The 27,157-nt window shown below is 37.8% G+C and overlaps 1 protein-coding gene across 1 annotated transcript in view; it reads left to right on the top strand.

Annotated features, from left to right (window-relative positions):
* The window catches only part of SMCHD1 (structural maintenance of chromosomes flexible hinge domain containing 1), a 126,555-nt gene that overhangs the window by 35,722 nt on the left and 63,676 nt on the right, over positions 1–27,157 (top strand). Inside the window, exons 12-21 of the mRNA XM_049770910.1 lie at positions 31–214; positions 3,676–3,870; positions 8,209–8,322; positions 9,236–9,342; positions 11,323–11,405; positions 11,551–11,667; positions 13,549–13,626; positions 13,711–13,830; positions 17,671–17,815; positions 25,729–25,825. Coding sequence (XP_049626867.1) covers positions 31–214; positions 3,676–3,870; positions 8,209–8,322; positions 9,236–9,342; positions 11,323–11,405; positions 11,551–11,667; positions 13,549–13,626; positions 13,711–13,830; positions 17,671–17,815; positions 25,729–25,825 — 1,240 coding nt within the window. The remainder of the gene's footprint in view (positions 1–30; positions 215–3,675; positions 3,871–8,208; positions 8,323–9,235; positions 9,343–11,322; positions 11,406–11,550; positions 11,668–13,548; positions 13,627–13,710; positions 13,831–17,670; positions 17,816–25,728; positions 25,826–27,157) is intronic.

The following is a 27,157-nucleotide window of genomic DNA, read 5'->3' on the forward strand; positions in this document are numbered from 1 at the left end:
TTATACTAATGATGTTCTGTTTTGTTCAAGTTTTGACTGGTGTGCACCTCCTAAGAAGAGAGGGCTTGCACCAATTGAGTGCTACAATAGAATATCTGGTGCGTTATTCACTAATGACAAATTCCAGGTCAGCACAAATAAACTGACTTTTATGGATCTTGAACTAAAATTGAAAGATAAGAACACACTTTTTACCCGGATTCTAAATGGACAGGTATGATTTTAAATATCACATTTTTTGAACATTTAAAATTTTTGTATATTAAGTAATGGAGATTCCACCTGTTTTTCACCTTATCTAATCAAAAGAATATAGTTACTTTCTTTAGGAACATTACGTATTCCCCAGAAGTCAAATAAAATCACTTATTTCGTAACTAATCATGTTTGGCTAATGTTGATAGATCTTTAGTAAATCTTAATTTCAAGACCTGGATATAGGTAAGGAAGGCACTGAAGCATGTTCATTTGATGAAAGGAAGTAAGAAAATTTATCCAACACTTGTTTTTATATCAATAACCTAGTTCCTATCTAATTTTGATTATGAAATTAAGGTAGAACTGAAACATTTTGAAGATAAACAGTATTAAAATACATGAAAGGATTGATAGAAAAAACAAGTTGCATAGAACTAGTGTATCATTAGTGCAGGCCATCTTAAACCTTTACTCTGCATGACTCCATTTTGCCTAAGAAACAGCACTACCAAAAACACCTTGGACTTGGGGCCAGAATGATATTGCAATGGTAGGGCATTTGCTTTGCATGAGGCCAACTCGGGATGCACCCGGTTTCGATCTCCGGTATCCCATATGGTCCTCAAGCCTGCCAGGATTGATTTCTTAGCGCAGAGCCAGGAGTAACCCCTGAGCGCTGCTAAGTGTGGCCCAAAACCAAAAAAAAAAAAATGTTAGGAGACGTTGAGAAGTTGATTTTACCTTTTCATGAGAAAGATCTTTTTTGTGTGTGAGCTTAAATTTGCTGGACAACAATACCACATTGTACTGGTGTTCTTAAATGTGTAATTAATTTTGTTATAATTTAATATTCTGAGTTATAAAAGATCAAGATACTTTTTTCCTGCACCCTACTTTATTTTTTTAAAAAAGACTTAAGATACTTTTAAAGCATTATTCATTGAGAAAAATTGTACTTTATTTTGCACAGAATTTTCATAATTATAGCAGCTTTGTGTGTGTACTTTTGGTTTTGGTGGGGTTTTTTTTTTGGCTATTGGGCTTCATCAAGCAATTCTTGGGGACTATTTTTGACTTTATGTTTAGGCTTTATTTCGAGCAAAGCTCAAGGACCATATATATGGTGGACAGAAAGCAAGCTGAGCTCTTGTACAAGCTCTTGTGCACCCTAACTACTTACTACCTTTTTAAAAAATTTTTGTTTTCATAATAAATATCCATAGCTGAAAAACTTTACTTTTTTTTGGTTTTTGGGCCACACCCGGCGGTGCTCAGGGGTTACTCCTGGCTGTCTGCTCAGAAATAGCTCCTGGCAGGCACGGGGGACCAGGATTCGAACCAACCACCTTTGGTCCTGGATCGGCTGCTTGCAAGGCAAATGCCGCTGTGCTATCTCTCCAGGCCCAAACTTTACTATTTTAATAAATACTTTGATACCTCAATTGTAGACTGTCATCTTGCCTAACCTTTAGCACTATTCTTTCACAGATTACCAAATAACTAAAATTCTTTATTAAAATTGAATAAAAATGGATGTTGAAACTTGAAAGTTTTGACTTAGAATAATTTTATACATTACAAATCTTTATAGTGAAATAACAATTTTATTGACACTCTTCCCTATATGTAATTAATAAGTTAATACTTTTTCAGTCTATAAAATAGCAATGACAATTTACTGCCTCAGAGTGAAGTTGGGGAACCAGAGTGATAGAACAAGATAGTGATAGGTAAGATGCGTGCCTTCCATGTTGCCTACCTGGATTTGATCATGGACATTCCATAGGTTCCCTGAGCACAGACTCATAGAGCTAAGATCAAGCCCTGATTACAGCTGGGTGTGGCCCCCACACTCAAAGAATAAAGGGGGAGAAAAAAAGAAAGGATTGGTATCTGAAAAATATGTATTGAAGATTTATTTTATTATTATTATTATTATTATTTTTTTTTACTTTTTGGGTCACACCCAGCGGTGCTCAGGGGTTACTCCTGGCTGTCTGCTCAGAAATAGCTCCTGGCAGGCACGGGGGACCATATGGGACACCAGGATTCGAACCAACCACCTTTGGTCCTGGATCGGCTGCTTGCAAGGCAAACACTGCTGTGCCATCTCTCCGGGCCCAAAGATTTATTTTAAATGATACCATTTTTGGTATTCATTTAGGGGGTGGATAGGTGAACATCCTGTGCAGTGCTCAGGGATCAGTCCTAGTAGTGCTCAGGAAACCTTATTGCAGGGATCTCAAACTCAATTTACCTGGGGGCTGCAGGAGGCAAAGTCGGGGTGAGGCAGGGTCACATAAGGGATTTCTCAATTTACCTGGGGGCCGCAGAAGGCAAAGTCAGAGTGAGGCAGGGCCGCATAAAGGATTTCACCAAAAAAAGGGACAGCGGGCAGAAGCAGCGGAAATGACGTCTGCGCTAGGTGCAAAGTATTTGCGATTATTCGCTTACCGAATATTCGCAATAAAAAATCGCATTAATAAGAAAAAAAATCGCATTAAACATTTGCATACCCCAAACAGAACTGCTGGGGTATGCGAATTTTTAATGCGATATTTTTCTTACTAATGCGATTTTTATTGCGATTATTTAGTAAGCGAATAATTGCGAATACTGCAATATTTGAAGGCCGGCTGCGGGCCACAAAATGTTGTACGGAGGGCCACAAATGGCACGCGGGCCGCGAGTTTGAGACCCCTGCCTTATTGGGTGCCCAGGAATCAACTTGGCTTGACCACATGCAAGGCAGACAAGCACTCTACCCATTGAACTATCTATCTTCTTTCTCCTATATGTTGTTGTTCTTGTTGTAGTGGCCCTTTAATTGAAAGCTACAGAAACTTAATATGAAATAACTTTTAACTTTGCCTACATTTCATTTGGAAAATGGCGTATTGTGGAATAAAGTGTGTTGCAAAGATACAAACTTCTATACTTTGTCTCTTCCTGGAAAGCACGTACTTTAGTTTGTTTGTTTGTTTGTTTGTTTGTTTTTGTTTTGGTTAGATCTGGCAGTGCTCAGGGGTTATTCCTGGCTCTATGCTCAAAATGTCCTACCCACTGTGCTGTTGGCTCCAGCCCACTCCATGGCATCTTAATAACTTTATTATATATGTGTGTATATAAGCCTTATTTCCCTGTTGGGGATTTTTATGGTTTATAACCAGCCAATTCTTTATTTTAAAGGCAGCCAGCATGTCGTTTTTATATTTATTTGAAAGAATTTTTTTTAATGGTTTAAACCTGGAAAAGGTTTCTACTTGGCACTGATCATTGAGACAGTGGTCTAAAGATAGTGATAACAGTGATTTTTTTTTTTTCTAGCAATGCTTTTATTTGAAAATGAATTTGTAAGGTAAAAAGATCAAGTCAAGTTTTTAGTTTTTGGTTTTTAAGTGTGAGATATGTTGGATTTAATGACAATTGTTTGTTATTTCCTAGTGCTATATTTCATATACCTTTAAATTTTTACAGGAACAGCGAATGAAAATTGACAGAGAATTTGCTTTATGGCTGAAGGATTGTCATGAAAAATATGACAAACAAATAAAATTTACACTTTTTAAAGGAACAATTACACGTCCTGATCTTCCTTCTAAAAAACAGGGTCCCTGGGCAACATACTCTGCAATAGAGTGGGATGGAAAAATATACAAAGCAGGACAACTGGTAGGTGTAAAGGCTTAGATTTTATTTTCAGTAGCATTTGAAACTGAGTCAGATGTATGCTAACTTAATAGCAGTCTAAATTAGTGCATTTTATTGACTTCTCAGGAGTTAGGAACGAATGAAAAACTCATTCTGACTTTACTTAATTTTTGTCTTGTTTTGTTTTGGGGCCACACCCGGTGACGCTCAGGGTTACTCCTGGCTATGCACTCAGAAACCATATAGTGGGGAACCATATAGGATTCCAGGGATCAAACTGAGGTTTGCTCTGGGTCAGCCACATGCAAGGCAAATGCCCTACCACTGCACTATCACTCTGGCTCCTTAATTAGCAAGGCTTTAATTGTTTCTTTACACTAAGGCTTACTCAGTTTTCCTTTGAGGTGGTAACACTACTTGGTAGTGCTGAGGGGCCACTCCTTGCTCTATGAACAGGGGCCATTTCTAGATGCTTGGTGTACCATTCACATCACCAAGATTCCAACCATTTTCTCAGCTGCATCCACAGATAAGAAAAGTGTCCTTATTTCTGTACTAGCTCTCTGTCTCTGCCTTTAAAAAATATAATAATGGAAAAGACTGAGAGATAATACAGCAGGTAGGACTTTTGCCTTGCCCGGGTTCAATACCCAGTACCCATATATATGGTGCCCCAAACTCGACCAAGATTGATTCTGATGTGCAGAGCCCAGAATAACTCCTGAGCACCACTAGATTTGACTCCCCAAGCCTCCAACCCCCAATGTAATAGTGAAGTAATAAGCTGGTATATTTTTACTTAATATCTGCTGAGTATTGCAGTCTGGTAGATGTACTTTTTATGGATATTACAGTCCTCAAGTATAGATAACCTATAAAACAAATATAAATACAATTTATTTAAAATGTAAATACAACAAATATAAAAACAAATAATAGAAGAGAAAAAGTACTATGAAAAGAGGACAAATCATATTGTAACAGTTTAGAGCAGGAAAGTATTTTACTTATAGCTGGGAGAAGAAAGAAAATAATAAATTTCGGGGCTGGAGAGATAGCATGGAGGTAAGGCGTTTACCTTTCATGCAAGAGGTCATCGGTTCGAATCCCAGCGTCCCATATGGTCCCCCGTGCCTGCCAGGAGCAATTTCTGAGCATGGAGCCAGGAGTAACCCCTGAGCACTGCCGGGAGTGACCCAAAAACCACAAAAAAAAAAAAAAAAAAAAAAAGAAAATAATAAATTTCTTTAAATAAAAAGTTTTTTTTTTTTTGGGGGGGGGTGTATATCCAGCAGTGCTCAGGGGTTACTCCTGCTCTGTGTTCAGAAATCACTCCTGGCAGTCTATGGGAACCATAGAGGATGCCAGGGATCGAACAAGGGTAGAGACTGTGTGCGAGGAAACTGTCCTACCCACTGTGCTAACACTTTGTCCCCTTTTTAAATGAAATTTTAAATCTTGAAATTTTTACAAAAGCTGGTAGCATTTTGTAGGTAACTTAGAAGAGGGAGAGGCTTGGCCTTATGCACCTAAGCCACAAAGAATTTAGGAGAATGAAGGTTCTAATCTAGTGAGAGATAAAGGGAAATATAATGTCCTTGAGTTCAGATGATTGAAGAGTTATCTGTTGCTTTCTCAGAGAAGGTCATCTAAAATGCAAAGATGTAAGGAAGTACAGGGAAATAGTATGCAATAGAGTGGACTTACCATATCAGGTAGAATAAGCATTTGAAGATGAATAGTTCGGAAATGAAATGAGTAAGGTAGATTAGATTAGGCATAAGATCTACAATTCTTGGGACTTTCTGAATGAGACTAATGGAAATTAGCTTTTTTGTCCAAATACAGAGGAGCATATTAGGGAAATTTTGAGTCAATATGTTTGAAAGACTTAAACTGAACAGCATATGTTAATTTAATCTAAAAGCAAGATCTTTATGGAGAAAAAAGGATTGAGGCACTTTAGTGGTTTTTGATACAATGTGAAGATTATTTGAATCGAAAATTCTCCACTGCTATGACTTTTTTTTTTTCCGGCCACACCCATTTGATGCTCAGGGGTTACTCCTGGCTAAGCACTCAGAAATTGCCCCTGGCTTGGGGGGACCATGTGGGACGCCAGGGGATCGAACCGCGGTCCTTCCTTGGCTAGCACTTGCAAGGCAGACACCTTACCTCTAGCGCCACCTCACTGGCCCCTGCTGTGACATTTTTATATGAAGACTTTGGTAACCTTAGAGCTTTCTGGAATAGATAGCTTTTATAAGTGTCATCAGTGGTTTTGCTCTATTAGCAAAGATGTCAAATAAACAAATATAAATAAAATAAATATATATATAAATAAAATAAAAAAAATAAACAAATGGGGACTTACAAAACTAAAATGGTTTTTCATAACAAAAGAATCTTAGGCTAAAAGACCCCTGTTGAAGGAGAGAAAATATTTGTGCCTAATTTGCCAGTAAGACATGTTATCAATGGATATAGGATAAAGGACATGCTTGCTATCTGATATATGCAGTATTCACAAAACTTAACAATAAAAACAATATGCATTATTTGTGCCTATTTCTGCTGAAGGATGTGTTATCTGCCAATAAAGGATAAAGTGCATGTTATCTATGATAGGCTGTACTCACAAAGCTTAACAACACAAAATAATACCCTCATTAAAAAATGGAGAGGGGCCAGAGAGATAGCATGGAGTTAGAGTGTTTGCCTTTCATGCAGAAGGATGGTAGTTCAAATCCAGCATCCCACATGGTTCCCCGAGCCTGCCAGGAGCGATTTCTGAGCATGGAGCCAGGAGTGACTCCTGTGCGCTGCCGGGTGTGACCCAAAAAATAAATAAAATAAATGTAGAGAGGAAATGAACATTTTTCCCAAAGAGGACACACAAATATAGCCAGTCAACACATGAAGTTCTTATCACTTGAAATCTGGAAAACTGGGGCTGGGCGGTGGCGCTGGAGGTAAGGTGCCTGCCTTGCCTGCGCTAGCCTAGGACGGACCTCGGTTTGATCCTCCGGCGTCCCATATGGTCCCCTAAGAAGCCAGGAGCAACTTCTGAGCGCATAGCCAGGAGTAATCCCTGAGCCTCACAGGGTGTGGCCCAAAAACCAAAAAAAAAAAAAAAAAAAAGAAATCTGGAAAACTAAATCAGTGATGAGATACTCTCAAACAAGTGAGGATGGCATCTATTAACCGAATCAAAGGTTGTAAAAATTAAAATTTAGTGTTGGCAGGGATGAGGTGAAAAGGAACCTGTGTATAATTGTTAGTGAGAATGTTTTCTGCGTTAGCCTCTGGAAAACAGTATGGTGCCTTCTCATAAAAGTAAGCATAAGTTGGGGCCGGAGAGAGCATGAAAGTAAGGCGTTTGCCTTTCATGCAGAAGGTCAGTGGTTTGAATCCTGGCATCCCATATGGCCATATGGTCCCCTGATCTTGCCAGGAGTGATTTCTGAGCATAGAGCCAGGAGTAACCCCTGAATGCTGCCAGGTGTGACCCAAAAACCTAGTGTTTCCATGTACCCCAGCAATTCTACTTTTTGGTATCTGTTCTAAGAGTACAAAAACATTAATTTGAAAAGATATGTTCATCACTGTATTTTTTATAATAGCTCAAATATGGAAATAACCAAAATGTCCAAAAACAGATGAATGTTGCATTATGTATATATCTATACTTATCTATATATATGCACACAGTGGATATTACACAACTATAAGAGATGATAAATTCTAATTTAGTGTACTTGGAATGGAACTGAAAGGTATCGTTGTTAGTGAGAAGAACAGATACCATATACTCTTTTTATCTCAGTTATGTAGAGAAACAAGCCAAACATCAATGATTATAAACCTTGACTTGATTACAGAGAACTGATTACGAAGATTTGAGGACAGATGGGGGAAGAGCCAACTGAACATGATATAAAGACAGTGATAAAGGGTTTTGGGAATTTTGATGATGGTGAAGGTGTGGTACATATACTGTAATATTATAAAAGACAATATTTTAACTATCTTACTCAAACCACAGTAAATGTAAAAATATTTTTAAATTAGTGAACTTGGCACACTTAACTACTAGAATACTACAGTGCTATCTTCATTATTTTTTTTAATGAATTTTATTTTGACCAACGTGGATTACAAATCTTTCACAGTAATATTTTAGGTACATAGTGACATTGAATCAAGGGCATTCCCACCACCAATGTTGTCCTCCCACCACCCCTGTTCCCAGCATGCACCCATCTTCATTAGTTTCTAAGAATACTGAAATAGTTCTGTGATTATGATGTTTCTTTTAGTAAATGTTAACCCTAATGTCTTTTAAAACCTAAATATTAGGTCAAGACAATCAAGACACTTCCCCTCTTTTATGGAAGCATAGTAAAATTTTTTCTTTATGGTGATCATGATGGAGAAGTATATGCCACTGGAGGAGAAGTTCAAATTGCAATGGTAAGGCAGAAACATTTTTTGTTTTGTTTTGTTTTGTTTTGGGGCCTCAGTGACGCTCAGGTGTTACTCCTGGCTATTAGCTTAGAAATCGCTCCTGGCTTGGGGGACAATATGGGACGCCCGGGGATTGAATCATGGTCCGTCTAGGCTAGCACATGCAAGGCAGATGCCTTACCTCTCCGTGCCACAGCTCTGGCCCCTAGGCAGAAACATTTTTTAAATATTGCAATTTCATGGTACCGTTTTTTGCTTAAATATTGAATATACAATATTTTATAATTTGGTTTCATTCGACTCAGGATAAAGTTGTTTTAGCATTGGGTCTTTATGTTTCATGTCTGATGTTAAAAATCTATAGATACTCTTAACTATCAGCAATGTTCATAATTTTAAAGACATATATTATTTTTGGTTATCACAATACTTTTTTTTTTTTTTTTTAGTTTTTGGGCCACACCCGGCGGTGCTCAGGGGTTACTCCTGGCTGTCTGCTCAGAAATATCTCCTGGCAGGCACAGGGGGCCATGTGGGACACCGGGATTCGAACCAATCACCTTTGGTCCTGGATCGGCTGCTTGCAAGGCAAACGCCGCTGTGCTATCTCTCCGGGCCCATCACAATACTTTTTAAAAGCATACATTTCCTTCTTGGACCATAACCAGTACACATTGGAGCTAGAACCTTATCTTTAGAAAGAATGACTCCAAAATTATTTTTAATTCTTATGCTATGCTTTTAACATTTGCTTATATTTTAATTAGAGTTTAAAAGGTTACATGAAAATGAGAATATTGTATGACCAATAGTATCTATTAGAATTTATGTGCTTGGGTAATACATATTGGAAGAAATGAATGCTTCATTTGCAGCTAATTTTGACTAGTCTTTGAAATGTTCTTATAAATTTATTCAGGAGCCTCAAGCACTATATGATGAAATAAAAACCGTTCCAATTGCAAAACTGGATAGGACAGTTGCAGAGAAAACTGTTAAAAAATATGTAGAAGATGAAATGGCAAGGTAAGTCACATTTTCAAGATGCAGGACAAAAGTAAGGGGATGGGACCTCCACAAGAATACCTCAAAAGACTAATGGGGAAGCCTATATTTCCTTTATGTGTTTAGTACCTTCATAATAATACCTCCTAGTCTGTTTATTCCCAAAAGTAAATTAGCTTCGTAAACAGTAAAAAATAAATAAGGGGGGGCCAGGCGGTGGCGCTAAAGGTAAGGTGCCTGCCTTGCCTGCGCTAGCCTTGGACGGACCGCGGTTCGATTCCCCGGTGTCCTATATGGTCCCCCAAGCCAGGAGCAACTTCTGAGCGCATAGCCAGGAGTAACCCCTGAGCGTTACTGGGTGTGGCCCCCCCCCAAAAAAAATAAGGGGACAGGAGAGATAGCACAGTTGAGTAGGGTGCTTGCCTTGCACATGGCTGACCCAGCTTTGATATTGTGCACCTCATATGATCTCCTGAGCACTGCCAAAAGTAATTCCTGAGTGCAGAGCCAGGACTAACACCAGTGCACTGCTGGGTAAGGTCAACGAAGGTGTAACAAAGTCAAAAGGAAAATCTTTGTGCTTTTAACTTCTTGAGCAAACCATTACCCTTTCAATAAGGGATTTATAGCATAGAGTATATATTGTGACACATGTGTTGTTAATAAAATAGATAATTCTAGTTATGAAATCCTGTCTTTTTTTTTTTTTTTTTTTGTTTTTTTGGGCCACACCCTGTGACGCTCAGGGGTTACTCCTGGCTATGTGCTCAGAAGTCGCTCCTGGCTTGGGGGACCATATGGGACACCGGGGAATCGAACCGTGGTCCGTCCTAGGCTAGCGTAGGCAAGGCAGGCACTTTACCTCCAGCGCCACCGCCTGGCCCCCATGAAATCCTGTCTTAAAAATTTTTTTTTTTTTTTGGTTTTTGGGTCACACCTGGCTGTGCTCAGGGGTTACTCCTGGCTCTACGCTCAGAAAAGGCTCCTGGCAGGCACAGGGAACGGGATTCAAACCACCGTCCTGCATGAAAGGCAAACACCTTACCTCCATGCTATCTCTTCAACCCTTATTTTTTTTTTATTTTATTTATTTATTTATTTTTTGGTTTTTGGGTTACACCCAGCAGTGCTCAGGGGTCACTCCTGACTATCACTTCTGGCAAGCTCGGGGGACCATATGGGATGCTGGGATTTGAACCACAAAACAAAAATATGCAAATTAGGGGCCGGGCGGTGGCGCTAGAGGTAAGGTGCCTGCCTTGCCTGTGCTAGCCTTGGACGGACCGCTGTTTGATCCCCTGCCGACCCATATGGTCCCCCAAGCCAGGAGCGACTTCTGAGCGCATAGCCAGGAGTAACCCCTGAGCATCACTGGGTGTGGTCCAAAAACCAAAACAAATAAATAAATAAATAAAAATATGCAAATTACTTTTAATTTTTTTAAACATGCTTACCAGAAATTCTATTGTTTTTTTTTTTTTTTTTTTTTTTGGTTTTTGGTTTTTGGGCCGCACCTGGTAGCACGCAGGGATTACTCCTGGCTGTGCTCTCAGAAGTCGCTTCTGGCTTGGGGGACCATATGGGACGCTGGGGGATCGAAACTCAGTCCGTCCTAGGCTAGTGCTGGCAAGGCAGAGACACCTTAACTCTAGTGCCACCATGCTGGCCTCCAGAAATTCTATTCTTACACACATTCCTATTCCTCAAAGTATATTTGTGCTATTAATGGATAGAAAAATCACAGAAATTTAGGTAATTCCTGTTTATTAATACTAAAATGATTTTGCTTTACTCTTTTAGAGCCAGGCAGTGTCTCTGTGGACTTAGGTTATTAATCACATAGATCATGTTTTTCAGAGTACATCAGAAATAAATATTAAACTTTCTATGGTGTTTATTATATATGCTAATGTTAACTCACTTTTTTAGTTTCTAATAACTTATATTTTTAATTAAGATTATAATTAACACAACTTATCAAACAATATGATTTTCAATTAGGCTCCCTGATAGATTGTCCATAACTTGGCCTGAGGGAGATGAATTAGTGCCAAATGAAACCAGACCTGCTGGAACCCCTATTGGTATGTTTTCTCTTAATATATATTTAAAAAAAAACTGTCTTTTCATACATAAAAGGCTCTAAAACTTAAAATGTAAGGTAATGTGAAAGTCTAATAGAGTCCTCATATTCTTTGAAACCAAAACATTTTCCTTTTAACTTAATAGGTGCTTTACGAATTGAAATATTGAATAAAAAAGGGGAAACAATGCAAAAGCTTCCAGGAACAAGTCACGGAGGGGGATCAAAGAAACTCCTGGTTGAACTAAAAGTTATATTGCATTGTAAGTATGCAAACTTATTGGACTATTTAGTTTTGTTTGTGACTGTTTAGTGAAATTTTACTATCTTCATGTAATCATTGATGACTCAGAAATATAATAGACACAATGGATTTGGATAGTGAGAAATTTTAAGAGTGTTTGAATATTTGGGCTTTTGTAGCCTTTCAAATGGAGCTTAATGGGCCTTGGGGCCCAGAGATGTGATGCTGGTAAGGCCTTTGGCTAGGGTCTACCTGGACCATACCTGGTGCTTTGGGGCCTCTAGAGCTGCAACTGTTGGTGGTACTTGGAATCTATCTATATCAATGCACATACATTGGTTCTATATTCGGATCTTTTTTATAAAAGACAATATGAAAATTGCTTAGCAGGTGTCAAATTAGATCAGCTAAAACCTATTTTACTCTTTGATACACTTGCCATGTGTCTTTTTTATTTTTTGGTGTGGTTGTTGAACCTTTAGTTCATCTCTAAAAATATTTCTATATGTTTTATATATGAATATTCAATTAATGAAGCTACTTTATTTGATAGGACTGTGCCAGGTGTACAACCTCATACCTTCCTTGAAAAATTTTACATAAAGGCCTTGTTACCATCTGCTAGTATCTAATCAAAAATGTCAACTCCATCATCTGCAGTCCCCTTTCTTCCTCTTTAGTAACTATCAATCTGTTGTCAGGATATAAAAATTAGTTTTCGTTTTATCTGGAATATACACTTCATTTTAAAGTGTATGTTTGTCCATTTTCTTTTGCTTGTACCAGGTAGGCTATTTAAAGATGAATCTTTAATAACTAAAATGCAGAGTTTTTATGAGCCCAGTGAGGAGTTGGAGCGATAGTATAGTGGGTTTTTGTCTTGCACATTTTCAACTCGGGTTCAATCCCTGGCATTCCATATTGTTCCCTATGTACCACCAGGAGTGATCTTTGAGCCCAGATCAAGAAGTAAGTCTTGGGGCCGGGAAGGTGGCGCTAGAGGTAAGGTGTCTGCCTTGCAAGCGCTAGCCAAGGAAGGATCACGGTTCGATCCCCCGGCGTCCCATGTGGTCCCCCCAAGCCAGGGGCAATTTCTGAGTGCATAGCCAGGAGTAACCCCTGAGCGTCAAATGGGTGTGGCCCAAAAAAAAAAACCAAAAAAAAAAAAAAGTAAGTCTGGAACATTACTATGTGATCCTACAATAAAACTAGAAAGATTTAACTTCTGAGCTCAATGAGTAAATTTTTTATCATGCTGTCACTTGTATGTTTGTTTTGTTGTTTGTTTTTTTAATGGGAATCAGTCTTCAGAAACCTCCAGGATATACCTGGTTGGACTTAATAGGCCATGCAGTGTAAGAATTGAACACAGGGGACTGGAGAGATAGCGTGGAGGTAAGGTGTGTTTGTCTTTCATACAGAAAGTCATTGGTTCGAGTCCCGGCATCCCATATCTCCCCTGAGCCTGCCAGGAGCGATTTCTGAGTCTGGAGCCAGGAGTAACCCCTGAGCACTGGCAGGTGTGACTCAAAAACCAAACCAAAAAAAAAAAAAAAAAAAAAGAATTGAACACAGGGCCTCAAACATACTAATAAATTAGCACATGCGCTGCAATTTGAGTTTAAGATTTTTGGAAGTGTTTAAATATTAAAAATAAAAAATAGTAAAGGAGGGTCAGAGGGGATAAATATAGTGGATAAGATGCTTGCTTCATAGGGGTTGACCTCTCTGGCATCCCATAAGGCCTCAAATGATTCCTGAGTGCAGGGTCAAAAGTGAGCCCTGAGTCATCAGGTGTGATTCCAAACCATAATAGTTCAGGAAATACTTTATGATGCCTGTGTGACATTTCTTGCATTTGTTATGTATTGTTTCTCAAGATATGTTTCTTTTTCTTAAGCTTCAAATGGAAATAAAGAAATAATTTCACATATTAGTCAACATGGAGGAAAATGGCCTTACTGGTTTAAAAAAATGGGTGAGTCATTATACTGTTAAAATAGCATTATTACATTGTATCAGTATTATGTTGACTTGCTTTTTAATTTTCCAATTTGTCTAGAAAATATTCAAAAGTTGGGGAATTATACATTGAAATTGCAAGTTGTATTGAATGAAAGTAATGCAGACACTTATGCAGGAAGACCGTTACCATCTAAAGCAATTAAATTTTCTGTTAAAGGTAAGCAAAACACTAATATATATATAACAATGCTAAGGAAGTGTTTTAAGTCAAGAGGAACTAGATAGTACAATAGGAGGTATTTGGTCAATTGTGTAGCCATCTTGATCTGAAAATGGCTGTATAATTTTTCTCTCTTGATATTTCTAATTAAATAGTGCAGGACTTAAGGTAAAAAGAATCTATCATAAAAACATGTTTTTAAAATTGACTTCAAGTGTAAATGTTTGCATGTTTTGGTGGTGCTTATGTTGCCCACTGTAGATTAGCGTGCTGGTGTCCCTCCAACTTATCCACTGGATTCTTTCTGTTGCTTTCTTCTTATACCTCCCCTCACACTGGCTTTGTGGACTGCAACTTTATAATATCTAAAGCTGGGGAATTTGATACCTCCCTTTTCTTTTCTTTTGGGGGTGGTGTTGGTGGTGTTGGTATTGTTAGTGGTGTTAATGATAAGGCAAGATAGGAAAGGAGAGAGGAACTACATGCTCAAGGGAGAACACAGGCTTCTTCAAAGTGAAAGGAGCAAGCCAAGAGACTTAGAAACAAGCTAGTTGGGCCCAGAGAAATAGCACAGCAGCATTTGCCTTGCAAGCAGCCGATCCAGGACCAAAGGTGGTTGGTTTGAATCTCGGTGTCCCATATGGTCCCCCGTGCCTGCCAGGAGCTATTTCTGAGCAGACAGCCAGGAGTAACTCCTGAGCACCGCCGGGTATGGCCCCAAAACAAACAAACAAACAAACAAACAAAAGAAACAAGCTAGTTGTGTTTAAGGACTAACTCACACAAGTCCCAGCTTCTTTTTCACAGAATTACTTTTTCTTGTCTTTTTTTTTTTTTTTTTTTTTACAATGTTGCTAGTACTTGTTCTCTGTCAGATGAACTCTATTGAAATTGGTTGGGATTACATTGAATTTGTATAATGATTTGATAGGATGCTCACATTAAAATGCTAATTCTCTGATCCCTGAACATGGAATATTTTTCCACTTCTATGTGTCTTCTAGTTTTTGAACAATGACTTAGTTTTCTACGTGTCTTATACCTCCTTTGGTGATTTCTAGGTACTCAGGGTTTTTGGTTTTTTGTGGGGGGTGCATAAAATTGTAGTGGGAATTGTAATTTCCTTTCTGGTTGGTTATTTACATATGGAAATACAGCAGAGTTGCATATTTGATGTTGTTGCCTGCACTTGACTAATAATTATTTCATTCTTTCTATTTCTAGTTTATTTTGTGTGAGTGTGTTTGTGTGTAGCTTTTAGATTTTTCTCTATATATATCATCTGCAGACTGATTGTTTATTTTCCAGTTTGGGTTCCTTTCATTTCTTTTTTTCTTGCAAAGATTAGGACTTCAGTAGTATGTTAAATGATAGTGGTGAGCTCACCATTATCCTAGAGTTTTTTAAAGGCATACTCTTTTTTTTGCTCTAAAAGATGCACCTGACCATAAGAGAGGTTCTAGAATCTAGATGCTCTCTTCCCCTGCACTCAGGCTTCATCGTCAGGCAGCATTTGGTCCATAACATGCACTTGAAGGGGTGGGTGGGGGAGTGCATTTTATGGTACGAAAAATACGGTAACTTTTCAGTTTCCATTAAAAAAAAGTTCATAAAGTCTAAAGTTGATCTGATTTCTCACCTTTTCCTATGAATCCTCTTGTCTGCCTTCATTCATTTTCCTTCAGTTTTCCCTTTTCCCAGTTAGTATCCACTTGTTTGAAGTATATATTGTTCAGTTTCTGTTATTTCCTTTAATTTTTCTCTAAAGTTCTATGAAAATTTTTACTAAAGCTCTTCTCTCTGTGATAATTTTTTGGTTTTATTGTTCCATTTTTATTTAGTTTAGTCTTATTTTTAATATTTGAGCCTACCTATTTAATAATCATGATTTCCCTGACATTCTTAGCTTCATTTTATGTCCTCTTTTTTTTTTTTTTTGGTTTTTGGTTTTTGGTTTTTGGGTCACACCCGGCAGCACTCAGGGGTTACTACTGGCCTCACGCTCAGAAATCGCTCCTGGCAGGCTCAGGAAACCATATGGGATGTCGGGATTTGAACCGATGACCTTCTGCATAAAAGGCAAATGCCTTACCTCCTTGCTATCTCTCTGGCCCCCCTCTTTTTCTTTTTAACTCTGATTTAATTTTTATTTAAATGCTTGCACATGAGGAGTGATTTATTCACAATTAATAGTACATTTGAAGGCTTTTACTTGGTGAGATATGACATAAGATGCTGTTATTTAGATTGCCTGTAATTCAGACTTTCCTATTAGGAGGGTAAATTTATCTGGCTGCCAAAATTTGAGGATCCAAATTGGGTAAATATACATTTAATATATTGTCTTGTCCTTGACTTTCAAATTCATATAGACCATTTTACTGTGGTGCTTGTTTCTCTTATTTCTTAGACCTACCTCTTTACCTCTCTCAGAGAAAAAAACTTCTGAGAAAAAAAACTATTCTCTTAAAAAATAAATGAATAAACATCTATTGCTTGCAGAGGAGAAGGAAAATAGTAGGCTCTATTATTGGATTGAGGAATCTTGGAAGCTGAAACAGACCTCACCAATTCTCTTTTCTTCAATTTGATCCTATCTATTCCTAGGACTTCTGGATATTAATTAGTATTAATTGAAATGGTTATTGATTTACATTGAAAATGAGAGTTAAGATTCCTGACTACTGCCATTATTTTCTTGGCAGTTTTTTTCCCCAGAATTCAAATTATGTTACTGTTCTATTTTTTTTTTCTCTACAATTTTAAATCTATTATCAAATTGTCCACCCAAAAGTTGAAACAGGCCACCTTTACCAGCAAATTGAGAATAGTTTGAGTTTCCTCACACTCTGACCTAGTCAGTCCTATATATTGTTGAAAGTTAAGTTATGCATTTAATAATTAGGTTCTTCCAGAATTTATTGGATATTGTATGTAATCTGTGAAAACTATTCACTTGCTGTGCTCATTTTTATAGTTCTCGAGGTTGATTTTGTATCTGAAACACTTTGGAGCTTTACTAAAGTTTGTACTTATAGGCCTCAGCATTGTACTTTGTGTGAGCCATATGTAATATTTTATTTTTAGAAGTTTCCTTGGGATTTATGAAACTATTAGTCTAAAGATTTTACTGAGAATAGCTGCTATATAGGTGGTTTTTTTTTATAGTCTTTATTTTAATTCTTTGTCCCAGCTGTTTTAAGATTTTTCTTACTTAGACCTTCTCATTTGGTTTTATTCATTCTAATTTGATTTTTTATTTTGTTTTGTTTTGAAGTGTAACTAGTAGTGTTCAGAGGCTACTCCTACATCATTGTTTAGGGGAGTTCCCAGCAGTTTTGGAGGGGGCCATATGGTGTACTGGACATTAGATCCAGGCTTGCTCTGTGCAGAACATGTGTTCCAGTCCTTGGAACTATCTCTCCAGGCCCTTGTAGTCAGACTTCTAAAAATTCAATAAAATATATCCTTTTATGCCTAATGGATCTTGTATTTTACTTTGGTTTTTACTTTGAAAGTATAAGCATATTATTTATTCTAATAATAATAATAATTTAACATGTTAATGCTGGTACTACAATTTTTGTTAATTAAAGCACATTCAAGTGTGAGCCACTGGTGGCATATGCTAGCATCAGCTTGTTAAAAAGTTATCACTACCTTTGGTATTTTATTTTTATGAATGTTGTGAGATAAAAATCTGATTTCATTATTTTCTCAAGTGGATCATAGACTTCTTAAATAGGTTTTAAAATGCCACCTTCATTATAGTCAAGTTTCCCATATATATAAGTGGTAACCTACAGTGAAAAAACATTTTTTTTTTTTTTTTTAAAGAGGGTAAGCCAGAGAAATTTTCATTTGGTCTTCTGGATTCTCCTTTTCGTGTTGGAGTCCCATTCAATATCCCTCTGGAATTTCAGGATGAATTTGGTCATACTAGTCAACTAGTAAATGATATTCAGCCAATTCTTGAAGCAAGGTAATTTGAAGGATTAACTTGTATTTTACTTTTCTTATTTGCTAAGCATTTACTTTTTTCTTTTCTAGCTTAAACTATTTGTGGTTAACATCAGTATTTTAGAATGTCTTGTGGATTTTAGCATATCTGGCGATTGCTTAGCTCCATGCTGTCCTGTGACTGCAGTATCATAAATTGCTTTTTAAAGTTTATGTTCTAATTGCAAATACTATAAAGTTATTTAGGTTAGACTGAGATTTTTAAATTCTGTTTTAATTTACAAGTATTCTATGTATCCAAGCAATTTTATTAATAAAATGTTTGCCTTACTGTTTATCATTTTAAGATTGTATAAACTTAGTGATTTTGTCTATTAGTAGGTTGTAAGCTTGCTAATAATTTTTTTTTGAGGGAGAGGTTTAAAATCTGGGAGAATTGAAGGTATCTTTTACATGAAAGTTTGGAAAAATAAAATTTTGCCTTGATTAAATAGCTCTCTAGAGAGGTGTATAGCCAATTTTAAGAAATAGGTTTTAGAGGGGGCCAGAGAGATAGCATGGCAGTAGGGCCTTTGTCTTGCACAAAGCTGATTCAAACAGATGGTGGTTCAAATCCCGGCATCCCATATGGTTCCCCGTGCCTGTCAGGAGAAACTTCTGAGCACAGAGCCAGAAATAACCCCTGAGTACTGCCGGTTGTGACCCCCTTCCCCCTTCAAGAGAAAGGTTTTAGAGACTGGACACTTGCACACAACTCGCCTGAGTTTGATCCTTGACATCCCATATAGTCCTCGGAGCCCTGTCAGGATTAATTCCAGGAATAAGCCCTGAGCATCTCCCCAAAGAAAACCTAGTTTTTAGAAATGTAGTAGTATATCTAATAGTCATCTGTTGCTTAACAGAGGTTTTTTTGGATAATTACATATCATCCAAATTAATACATATACAATGGTGGTTCTAGTGGTCTGTACCATTCAGCTCTTTTATAATCTATATTATTTGTATGAACACACTGATTTTCACCCAAGGGCATAATGGTCACCTGTAGTATGTTCTTGTATTAAATGCATTATTATAACTGAGGATTTTTTTTTCCTCTTGCATATGTTTAGAGAGAAAAACAATTTTTATTTTTAAATTTTTGGGTCACATGTCGCAGCACTCATGGATTACTCCTGGCTCTACACTCTCTACGCTCAGAAATTGCTACTGGCAGGCTCAGGGGACCATATAGGATGCTGGAATTTGAATCAATGCCCTTTTGCATGCAAGGCAAATGCCCTACCTCCATGCTATCTCTCTGGCCCTCTTTTCTATTTTTTAATACCTTTTGATTATTTTTTTTTTGGGGGCCACACCCTGTGACGCTCAGGGGTTACTCCTGGCTATGCGCTCAGAAGTTGCTCCTGGCTTCTTGGGGGACAGTATGGGACGCCGGGGGATCGAACCGCGGTCCGTCCTAGGCTAGCGCAGGCAAGGCAGGCACCTTACCTCCAGCGCCACCGCCCGGCCCTCTTTTTGATTATTTTTTAATAAGTTCTTTAATTGAATTACTGTGAGATAATGCAGTTACAAAGTTGTACATGATTTAGTTTCAATCATACAATGTCCTATATCCTTCACCAGAACAAATTTCCTGCCACTAATTTCTCCCATTTCCCTCCTGCCCTCCCCTCAATCCTCTCCCCTAAGAGAGAAATTCTTTTTTTTTCGTTGGTTTTTGGTTTTTGGATTTTGGATCACACCCAGCAGCGCTCAGGTGTTACTCCTGGCTCTATGCTCAGAAATTGCTACTGGCAGGCTTGGAGGACCATATGGGATGCCGGAATTTGAGCCATCGTCCTTCTGCATGCAAGGCAAATGCCTTACCTCCATGCTGTCTCTTCGGCCCCAAGAGAGAAATTCTAAACTGCTGTATGACTACCAACTGTTTTTTGCATTGGTTGTCTAATTTCTCTTTTTTGTTCCCACTTTTCTCAGCATATACTTTAGTAAAAATATAGTAATGGAGGGACCAGAGTGATAGCACAGTAGTAGGGTATTTTGCCTTGCACAAGGCCAACGCAGGACGGGGCCTGGAATCTCATATGGTCCCCCGAGCCTGCCAGGAGTGATCTCTGAGTGCAGAGCCAGGAGTAAGCCCTGATTGCCACCTGTTGTGGTGCCGGTGTGGCCCAAAAACAAACAAAACAATAATAGAAGAGTGGAATACTCTTTTTTTTTTTTTAGGTATCATCAGTTTATTATTGTGCATGTCAGATAATAGAGTTCAATTGTTTCAGTATGCTTAATAATACTTTTAAGTATTAAAAGAATGGAACATTGAGATTTGAATACATGACAGTAAACCATTGAAATTTCATTCGGCCGGAGACATAGCATGGAGGTAGGGTATTTGCCTTTCATGCAGAAGGTCGTTGGTTCAAATCCTGGCATCCCATATGGTCCCCTGTGCCTGCCAGGAGCGATTTCTGAGTGTGGAGCCAGGAGTAACCCCTGAGCATTACCGGGTGTGACCCAAACACCAAAAAAAAAAAGAAAGAAAGAAAAGAAAATTTCATTCACGATAACAGTCATCATGAATTCATAGTGAATGTTAATATTATAAAAATATAAAATGATTGTAATATAATTGTAATTGTAATTCCCAAAGAGTGGAATACTTAAAACATGTTTATTTTAAAACAGTAAAGGGGCCGGGAAGGTGGCGCTATAGGTAAGGTGTCTGCCTTGCAAGCGCTAGCGTAGGACGGACCGCGGTTCGATCCCCCGGTGTCCCATATGGTCCCCCAAAGCCAGAGGCGATTTCTGAGCACATAGCCGGGAGTAACCCCTGAGCATCAAATGGGTGTGGCCCAAAAACCAAAAAATAAAAAATAAAATAAAATAAAATAAAACAGTAAAAAGTGGGCCCGGAGAGATAGCACAGCGGCGTTTGCCTTGCAAGCAGCCAATCCAGGACCAAAGGTGGTTGGTTCGAATCCCGGTGTCCCATATGGTCCCCCGTGCCTGCCAGGAGCTATTTCTGAGCAGACAGCCAAGAGTAGTAACCCCTGAGCACCACTGAGTGTGGCCAAAAAAAACAAAAACAAACAAACAAACAAAAAAACAGTAAAAAGTAAGTGATTTTTCACAGATTTGTTGCAAATTAGTTAATCCCTAATACTGATAACCTACATCTAACTCTTCATATAGGATTTGTTACACTGCATTCTCTGTTATGTAGACATTGATACTCTTAAGATTTCCTTTTAAATCAAAAACAACTTGGTGGCAGGCTATTTATCTTCCAGCAAAGTTAGAAGTATGAGCAGACTTTTTTTAAAATTGCTTATGTGAAATCTTTAATATCAGATAGAAAACTTGTTTTTAAAAGAACAATTTCTTTCCTATGTTGTTTTCATCCAACTCACAGTTCAAACCTCTTTCAACTTTCTGTTTGGATCTTTTATTGTCATATTGATAAGTAACTTACATTGTGTCTTCTGACTCTTCAGCTTTAGGTGTGATTTCTTAACATGTAAAATGAGTAGCATGTATTCTTGTTACGACTTCTATTATTTAGAAAATATTTTGTTCTTATTCTTTTATAAAGTTCAAATTCTTTTGACTTCATCATTATTTAGTGCCTTACTACATTATAATTGTGTGTGTTCACTTGATTATACAACTTTGTGGTCATCATACCTTTTTTCCTTTGGTAAGTTTTTACAAATTAGATTCGAAGCTCTCCTGATTGTTTGATTTCAAGATTTTTTTTTTTTTATTTCAAGATATTTAGGTGTTAAAAAATCTGTCCAATTTCATTTTGTTAGAGAGCTCCTGAGAACAGGGAATATTTTCTAAGGTGAACTAATACACGTTAAAATTGTTCTGTGACCTTTCTTCACCTTCATCTTTGGAATTTGACAGCACAAACACATTCTGTGTTGTCTGTGTTGTCAGAATTACTTCCTACCTAGAAATAATTTCTTCACAAAGGTAGAATGAAAGAAATGGTTTAGAATATGATGCTTTAGTCAACAACTAAAGGAAATCTTAACTCTTTTATGTTGGTAAGTTGATGTAACCATTTATGCATATTTTTGATTAAAATGATAAGTTTTATATTTAAATGTGTGTGATTTGTAAATTAGACTCAACTGTTGATTTAGGCCCAGGAAACTGGAAGACAGGTTTTTGTTCCTTTTAGATGATTGCACTACAGAAGATAGCTCGCAGGTCCCTGACTGCATATTAGTGAGTTGTTAAACTTAAGTGTCTTGTTTGCTTTAGCATTAATTTTTCATGCTTCTCCAGTTTGTCGTCACCCCACCCCCATACTCATGGTGAGATCCAGCAGCACTAGAGATTAAGCTCATGATCTCACATGTTCTAGAGGTGTTTATTAGAAACCACTACAGCATCTTCCTGGCCTTCCACCACCACCACCACCACCCCCTTACTTTGGGATCCCGGGCAGCAGGGCACTTGGCAGTCACGAGGGTTTGAGTTTAAGCCTGATTAACCTGAGGCAACTACTGGACCCTGTTGCTTTTTTTTTTTTTTTTTTTAATTTGCACTGTCCCCTGTCCCTCTCCTTTTGCTGAAGCAGAGCCTTAAGTGATTTCCTAAAATACAGTGTGAAATAAAATTATTACCGAGATATTTCTCTGTTGTGCTCTAATTCTCCACTAATATTTAATTGAAAGCTAAACACTACTTGCCAATAAATTAAAATTCACTTTGGTTAGTTTTCCATTAAATGTTTTCTAGGTATTCTCCCTGAAAGTATGTAGAATCTACTTTCTATTATTTTTTTGTTTATTTGTTTTCTTTGTTTTTTTGGGTCACACCTGGTAGTGCTCAGGGGCTACTCCTGGCTCTATGCTCAGAAATCGCCCCCGGCAGGCTTGGAGGACCATATGGGATGCCAGGATTCGAACCACTGTCCTTCAGCATGCATGTCCTACTGCTATGCTATCTCTCCGGCTCCTACTTTCTATTTTTTTTTTGTTTTGTTTTGTTTGGGCCACACCCGGTGGTGCTCAGGGGGTGACTCCTGGCTGTCTGCTCAGAAATAGCTCCTGGCAGGCACAGGGGACCTTATGGGACACCGGGATTCAAACCAACCACCTTTGATCCTGGATCAGCTCTTGCAAGGCAAACGCCTTTTTTTTTTTTTTTTTTTTGGCCACACCCGGCGATGCTCAGGGGTTACTCCTGGCAGGCACGGGGGACCATATGGGACACCGGGATTCGAACCAACCACCTTTGGTCCTGGATCGGCTGCTTGGAAGGCAAGTGCCACAGTGCTATCTCGCCGGGCCCACTTTCTATTCTTTTTTTTTTTTTTTTTTGTGGTGGTTTTTGGGTCACACCCGGAAGTGCTCAGGGATTATTCCTGGCTCCAGACTCAGAAATTGTTCCTGGCAGGCATGGGGGACCATATGGGACGCCGGGATTCGAACCGATGACCTCCTGCATGAAAGGCAAACGCCTTACCTCCATGCTATCTCTCCGGCCCCCACTTTCTATGCTTAACAGCAAAATTTTATGGTTATACAGAGGCCAAAGTGATAGCACAGTGGTATGGCGTTTGCCTTGCACAGGACTGACCCAGGATGGACACAAGTTCTAATTCTATATGGTCCCCCAAAGCAGGAGAGATTTCTGAGCGCATAGCCAGGAGTAACCCATAAGCGTCACTGGGTGTGGCCCACAAATAAAAAAAATGATTTATGGTGATGCATTTTTATAGTATCTTGTTTTGGTTTGGTTTGGTTTGGTTTTAGTTTTTGGGTCACACCCAGCAGCGCTCAGGGGTTACTCCTGGCTCTATGCTCAGAAATTGCCCCTGGCAGGCATAGGGGACCATATGGGATGCCAGGATTTTAACCACCGTCCTTCAGCGTGAAAGGCAAATGCCTCACCTCCATGCTATCTCTCTGGCTCCAATTTTTATAGTATCTTAACGCACTCTATCTTATGACTGTCAGTATCTTATGTTTTGAGATATTGAACTTTATTGAACCTTCTGGATAGGGTTTCCAATTTTAGTATTTTTTCTATTTTTTGTTTTTCCATTTTAATTACTGACAGGTTTTTCTGCCCCTATTCAGTTTTCTTTTTGTATTTTTTGGTTTTAGGAGTACTTTTTGGTTTCTCTGAATATGTTTTTGAAGATCCTATTTGATTTATGAATTTCATACCTTTTAAATAAATATCACCTTGTCCCCAGTTAGTTGCTGTTGTTTATTTTTGACCTATTTTGTTCCTGGTGACCACTGGTCATATTCTTATAACTGACTAGAGAACCAAAATGACTAGCAGAGACTGAGATTGTGGGTGAAGCTGTTGATAATTAAATTCTCTCTAAACTCTGCTTTTTAGGATGATATCCTGCTGCACATACTTTTTTTGGTTGGGGGCAGTCAGTTATATTATAGAAAATTTTTGGCTCTCCTTGTTTCTAGCATCCCTGAAATAAAGCTGGAATGAAAATGTCTCAGGATCCACTCAGGGTTGTTGATTTTAACTGTGGAAAGTTTGTAAGAGAACTAACTATGCTTGCTGGTACTGGGGGTTATTCGACATAGTGCTAAGGGAATGATGTATGTTGGGGCTGAGACCCTTTCCCAACCCTCTGGTTTTCTTTCAACTTACCTGCTTTCCTCTAGTTGAGGGATTCTCTGGTTTGACTTTTTTGTAGAGTAATCTTCCAGTCATTTTACTGAAGCATTATTTTTGCCTCTCTCTTTTTCACTCAATTCCAGAACACTTAGTACTAGGATTTTCTGGGAAATTGGGTTTGGTTGGAAGCTTTTTTTTTTTTTAAGAGTTCAGGGTGTTTATGTTTTTTCTAGAAGACCACTAAATGACTTTGTTGCTTGTTTTGTTTTCTTTTTTTCGTTTTTTTTTTTTTTTTTTTTTGCTAATTTACTAGAAAATATTTTTTTTGTCTATTGTTTTCTAACATGAACTTTGCTATCTTGTCTTGTTTCCCTTTATTTGGTATTTAATAGTAAACAAAGGAAATCCCAAGTTATCTTCCTGATAGACTTTAAGAGAGTGAAAGTAGATAAGTAGAAGTAGAAAGTAAATAAGCATATTTATAGGAAATCTGTTTTGTCTCTTTTTGATGGGGGAAATTGTTTTTTTTTTTTCTGGTTAGGGACTATAACTGGCTGTGTTTAGGGCACATACATTGTGCCAGCAATCACACCTCTGTCAGTTGCATGCAAGGCAAGTAAGCACCTTACCCTTTGTATTACCTCTCTGGCCTTCTATTTTGTCTTAAATACAACTTATATTCTTTAAAAACAAAGGAAATCCTTCAATTTTTAAAAATTACTAGCTAATACTTGTAAATATTTAAATTTCAGTCTTTTTAGAAGAATTAGTTTTGATATATACTTATTACCTCTTTTTTTCTTTTAAAGTAAAATGTTAGTACTATGAGAATTATATGTAATCAAAGATAATTTAGGAATCAAAGTGTTATTGTAGTAAGTTAGGTCATATCAGTATACATTGTGTCATGATCGTATTATTTCAAGGATATGATTGATTGTTCGCACTTAAAATTGCCAATTAAATAAGCATTTAAAATTCTGTAATTCCACTGAGTTGAAGATTTGAAAGTAGATCTGTTGCAAGTTAGAAGACATCCCGTTATCTTCTCTTCCTATGACTATATACATTTAGTTAATTCGTACTTTGTATCTTTAGTCATTTGTTATATGAAGTTTTCCATTGATATAGATTTATTTATATGTAGTGTTTGACTCATTGGTGTCACTTAATACTTGTTTGATCATTTTGAAATGTGTCAAAATCTGCTTCTGTTCAATTTTCTCTTAGAAGTATGTGAATGACATGAGGACACAAAGACATTTACAGCTTTTTATTTGTAAGTAACAAAAGGGACCTTTAATAATGATTTATTTTTTCTAGTGGTTTATCTTTACATTATGAAGAGTTAACCAAAGGACCAAATTGTATGATTCGAGGTGTTACAGCTAAGGGCCCTGTTAATTCCTGTCAAGGCAAGGTAAGCATTATGATTAAGTATTTATTACATGACAAAATTAGAAATTTTGTAACAAGATGACAGTGTTGAGAATTTAGGAATCACTTAGGATCATGTTACCTGGCTTGTTTATATCTTTAAGAAAAATTGGATTGGGGCAGAAATGATAGTAGAGCAGATAAAATAGTTAATCCCTGGCACCCCATATGGGTCCTCCAAGTCCTACCAGCAGTGATCCCTGAGCACCGGAGGGTTTGACTAACAAAAGGATAAAAGAAAGATCAACATGCTCATTGCTGCTGTTTGTTAAGCATTTATTAAATATTTTTAAACTAATCCATTTTAATGTTCATTTTTTCACATTTTTAAGTTTTTCCTATTTTTTTTATATCCATTTTTTTTTCATTAACTCTTTTTTCTAGGGCTGGAGTGATAGCACAGTGGTAGGACATTTGCCTAGAATACAGTTCACCCAGGACAGACCCAGTTTCGATCTCCAATATCTTATATGCTTCCCGACCCTGCCAGGAGCAATTTCTGAGTGCAGATCCAAGTGTAATCCCTTGGCACTGCCAGGTGTGGTTTGTGCCCAAAACAAAACAAAAAAACACTTTTTCTTTCCTAGTGGGCTCTAAATTAGGGCACTTCCCTTGCATGGTGGTCAACCTGGGTGGGTTCATTCCCCAGAACTCCATGTGGTTCTCTGAGCCCAGCTGGAGTATGTCCTGTGTATAGCTCAGTATGGTCCTGAAACAAGAACTTTTTGTATTTTTAGAATAAAAATGAAAAATTGAAGTTTTAGATCTCTTTACAAATATTAGATTTGAATAAAATGTTTTGGGAAGACTTAAGAGTAGGGACATAAAGATATAAACTCTAATCCCCATACCCCTTATTTTGGTTTATTTGTTGTGGACCATACTCAGTTTGCTCAGGGATTATTATTCCTGGCTCTGCTTGGGGGACTATAGACTGTGTTAGGCATTGAGCAAGAATTAGTTTCTTGTATGGCAAGGACATTAACCATTGTACTATCTCTCTGGCCCCATAATATCTATTTTTCAATGAAAAAATATATCAAGCAATAGTTTTTTTTTTGTTTGTTTATTTGGGGACCATACCTGTTGGTGTTCTTTGGTTATTCCTGGCTCAGCTTTTAAGAATCACTCTCGGCAGCCTTGGGAGACCATATGGCATGCCAGGGATGGAGCCAAGTCAGCCTCATGCAAGGCAAGTGTTCTTCCTGCTATACTGTCACTCCAGTTCCACAAATAATAAGATTTTGGGAGCTAGAGGAGGAACCTCATAGTCTGTGCTCAGGGAATCCCAGTCCACTCTGTGAAATATTTGACA

Source organism: Suncus etruscus, chromosome 3, assembly GCF_024139225.1.
Source record: "Suncus etruscus isolate mSunEtr1 chromosome 3, mSunEtr1.pri.cur, whole genome shotgun sequence".
NCBI classification, from domain to species: domain Eukaryota; kingdom Metazoa; phylum Chordata; class Mammalia; order Eulipotyphla; family Soricidae; genus Suncus; species Suncus etruscus.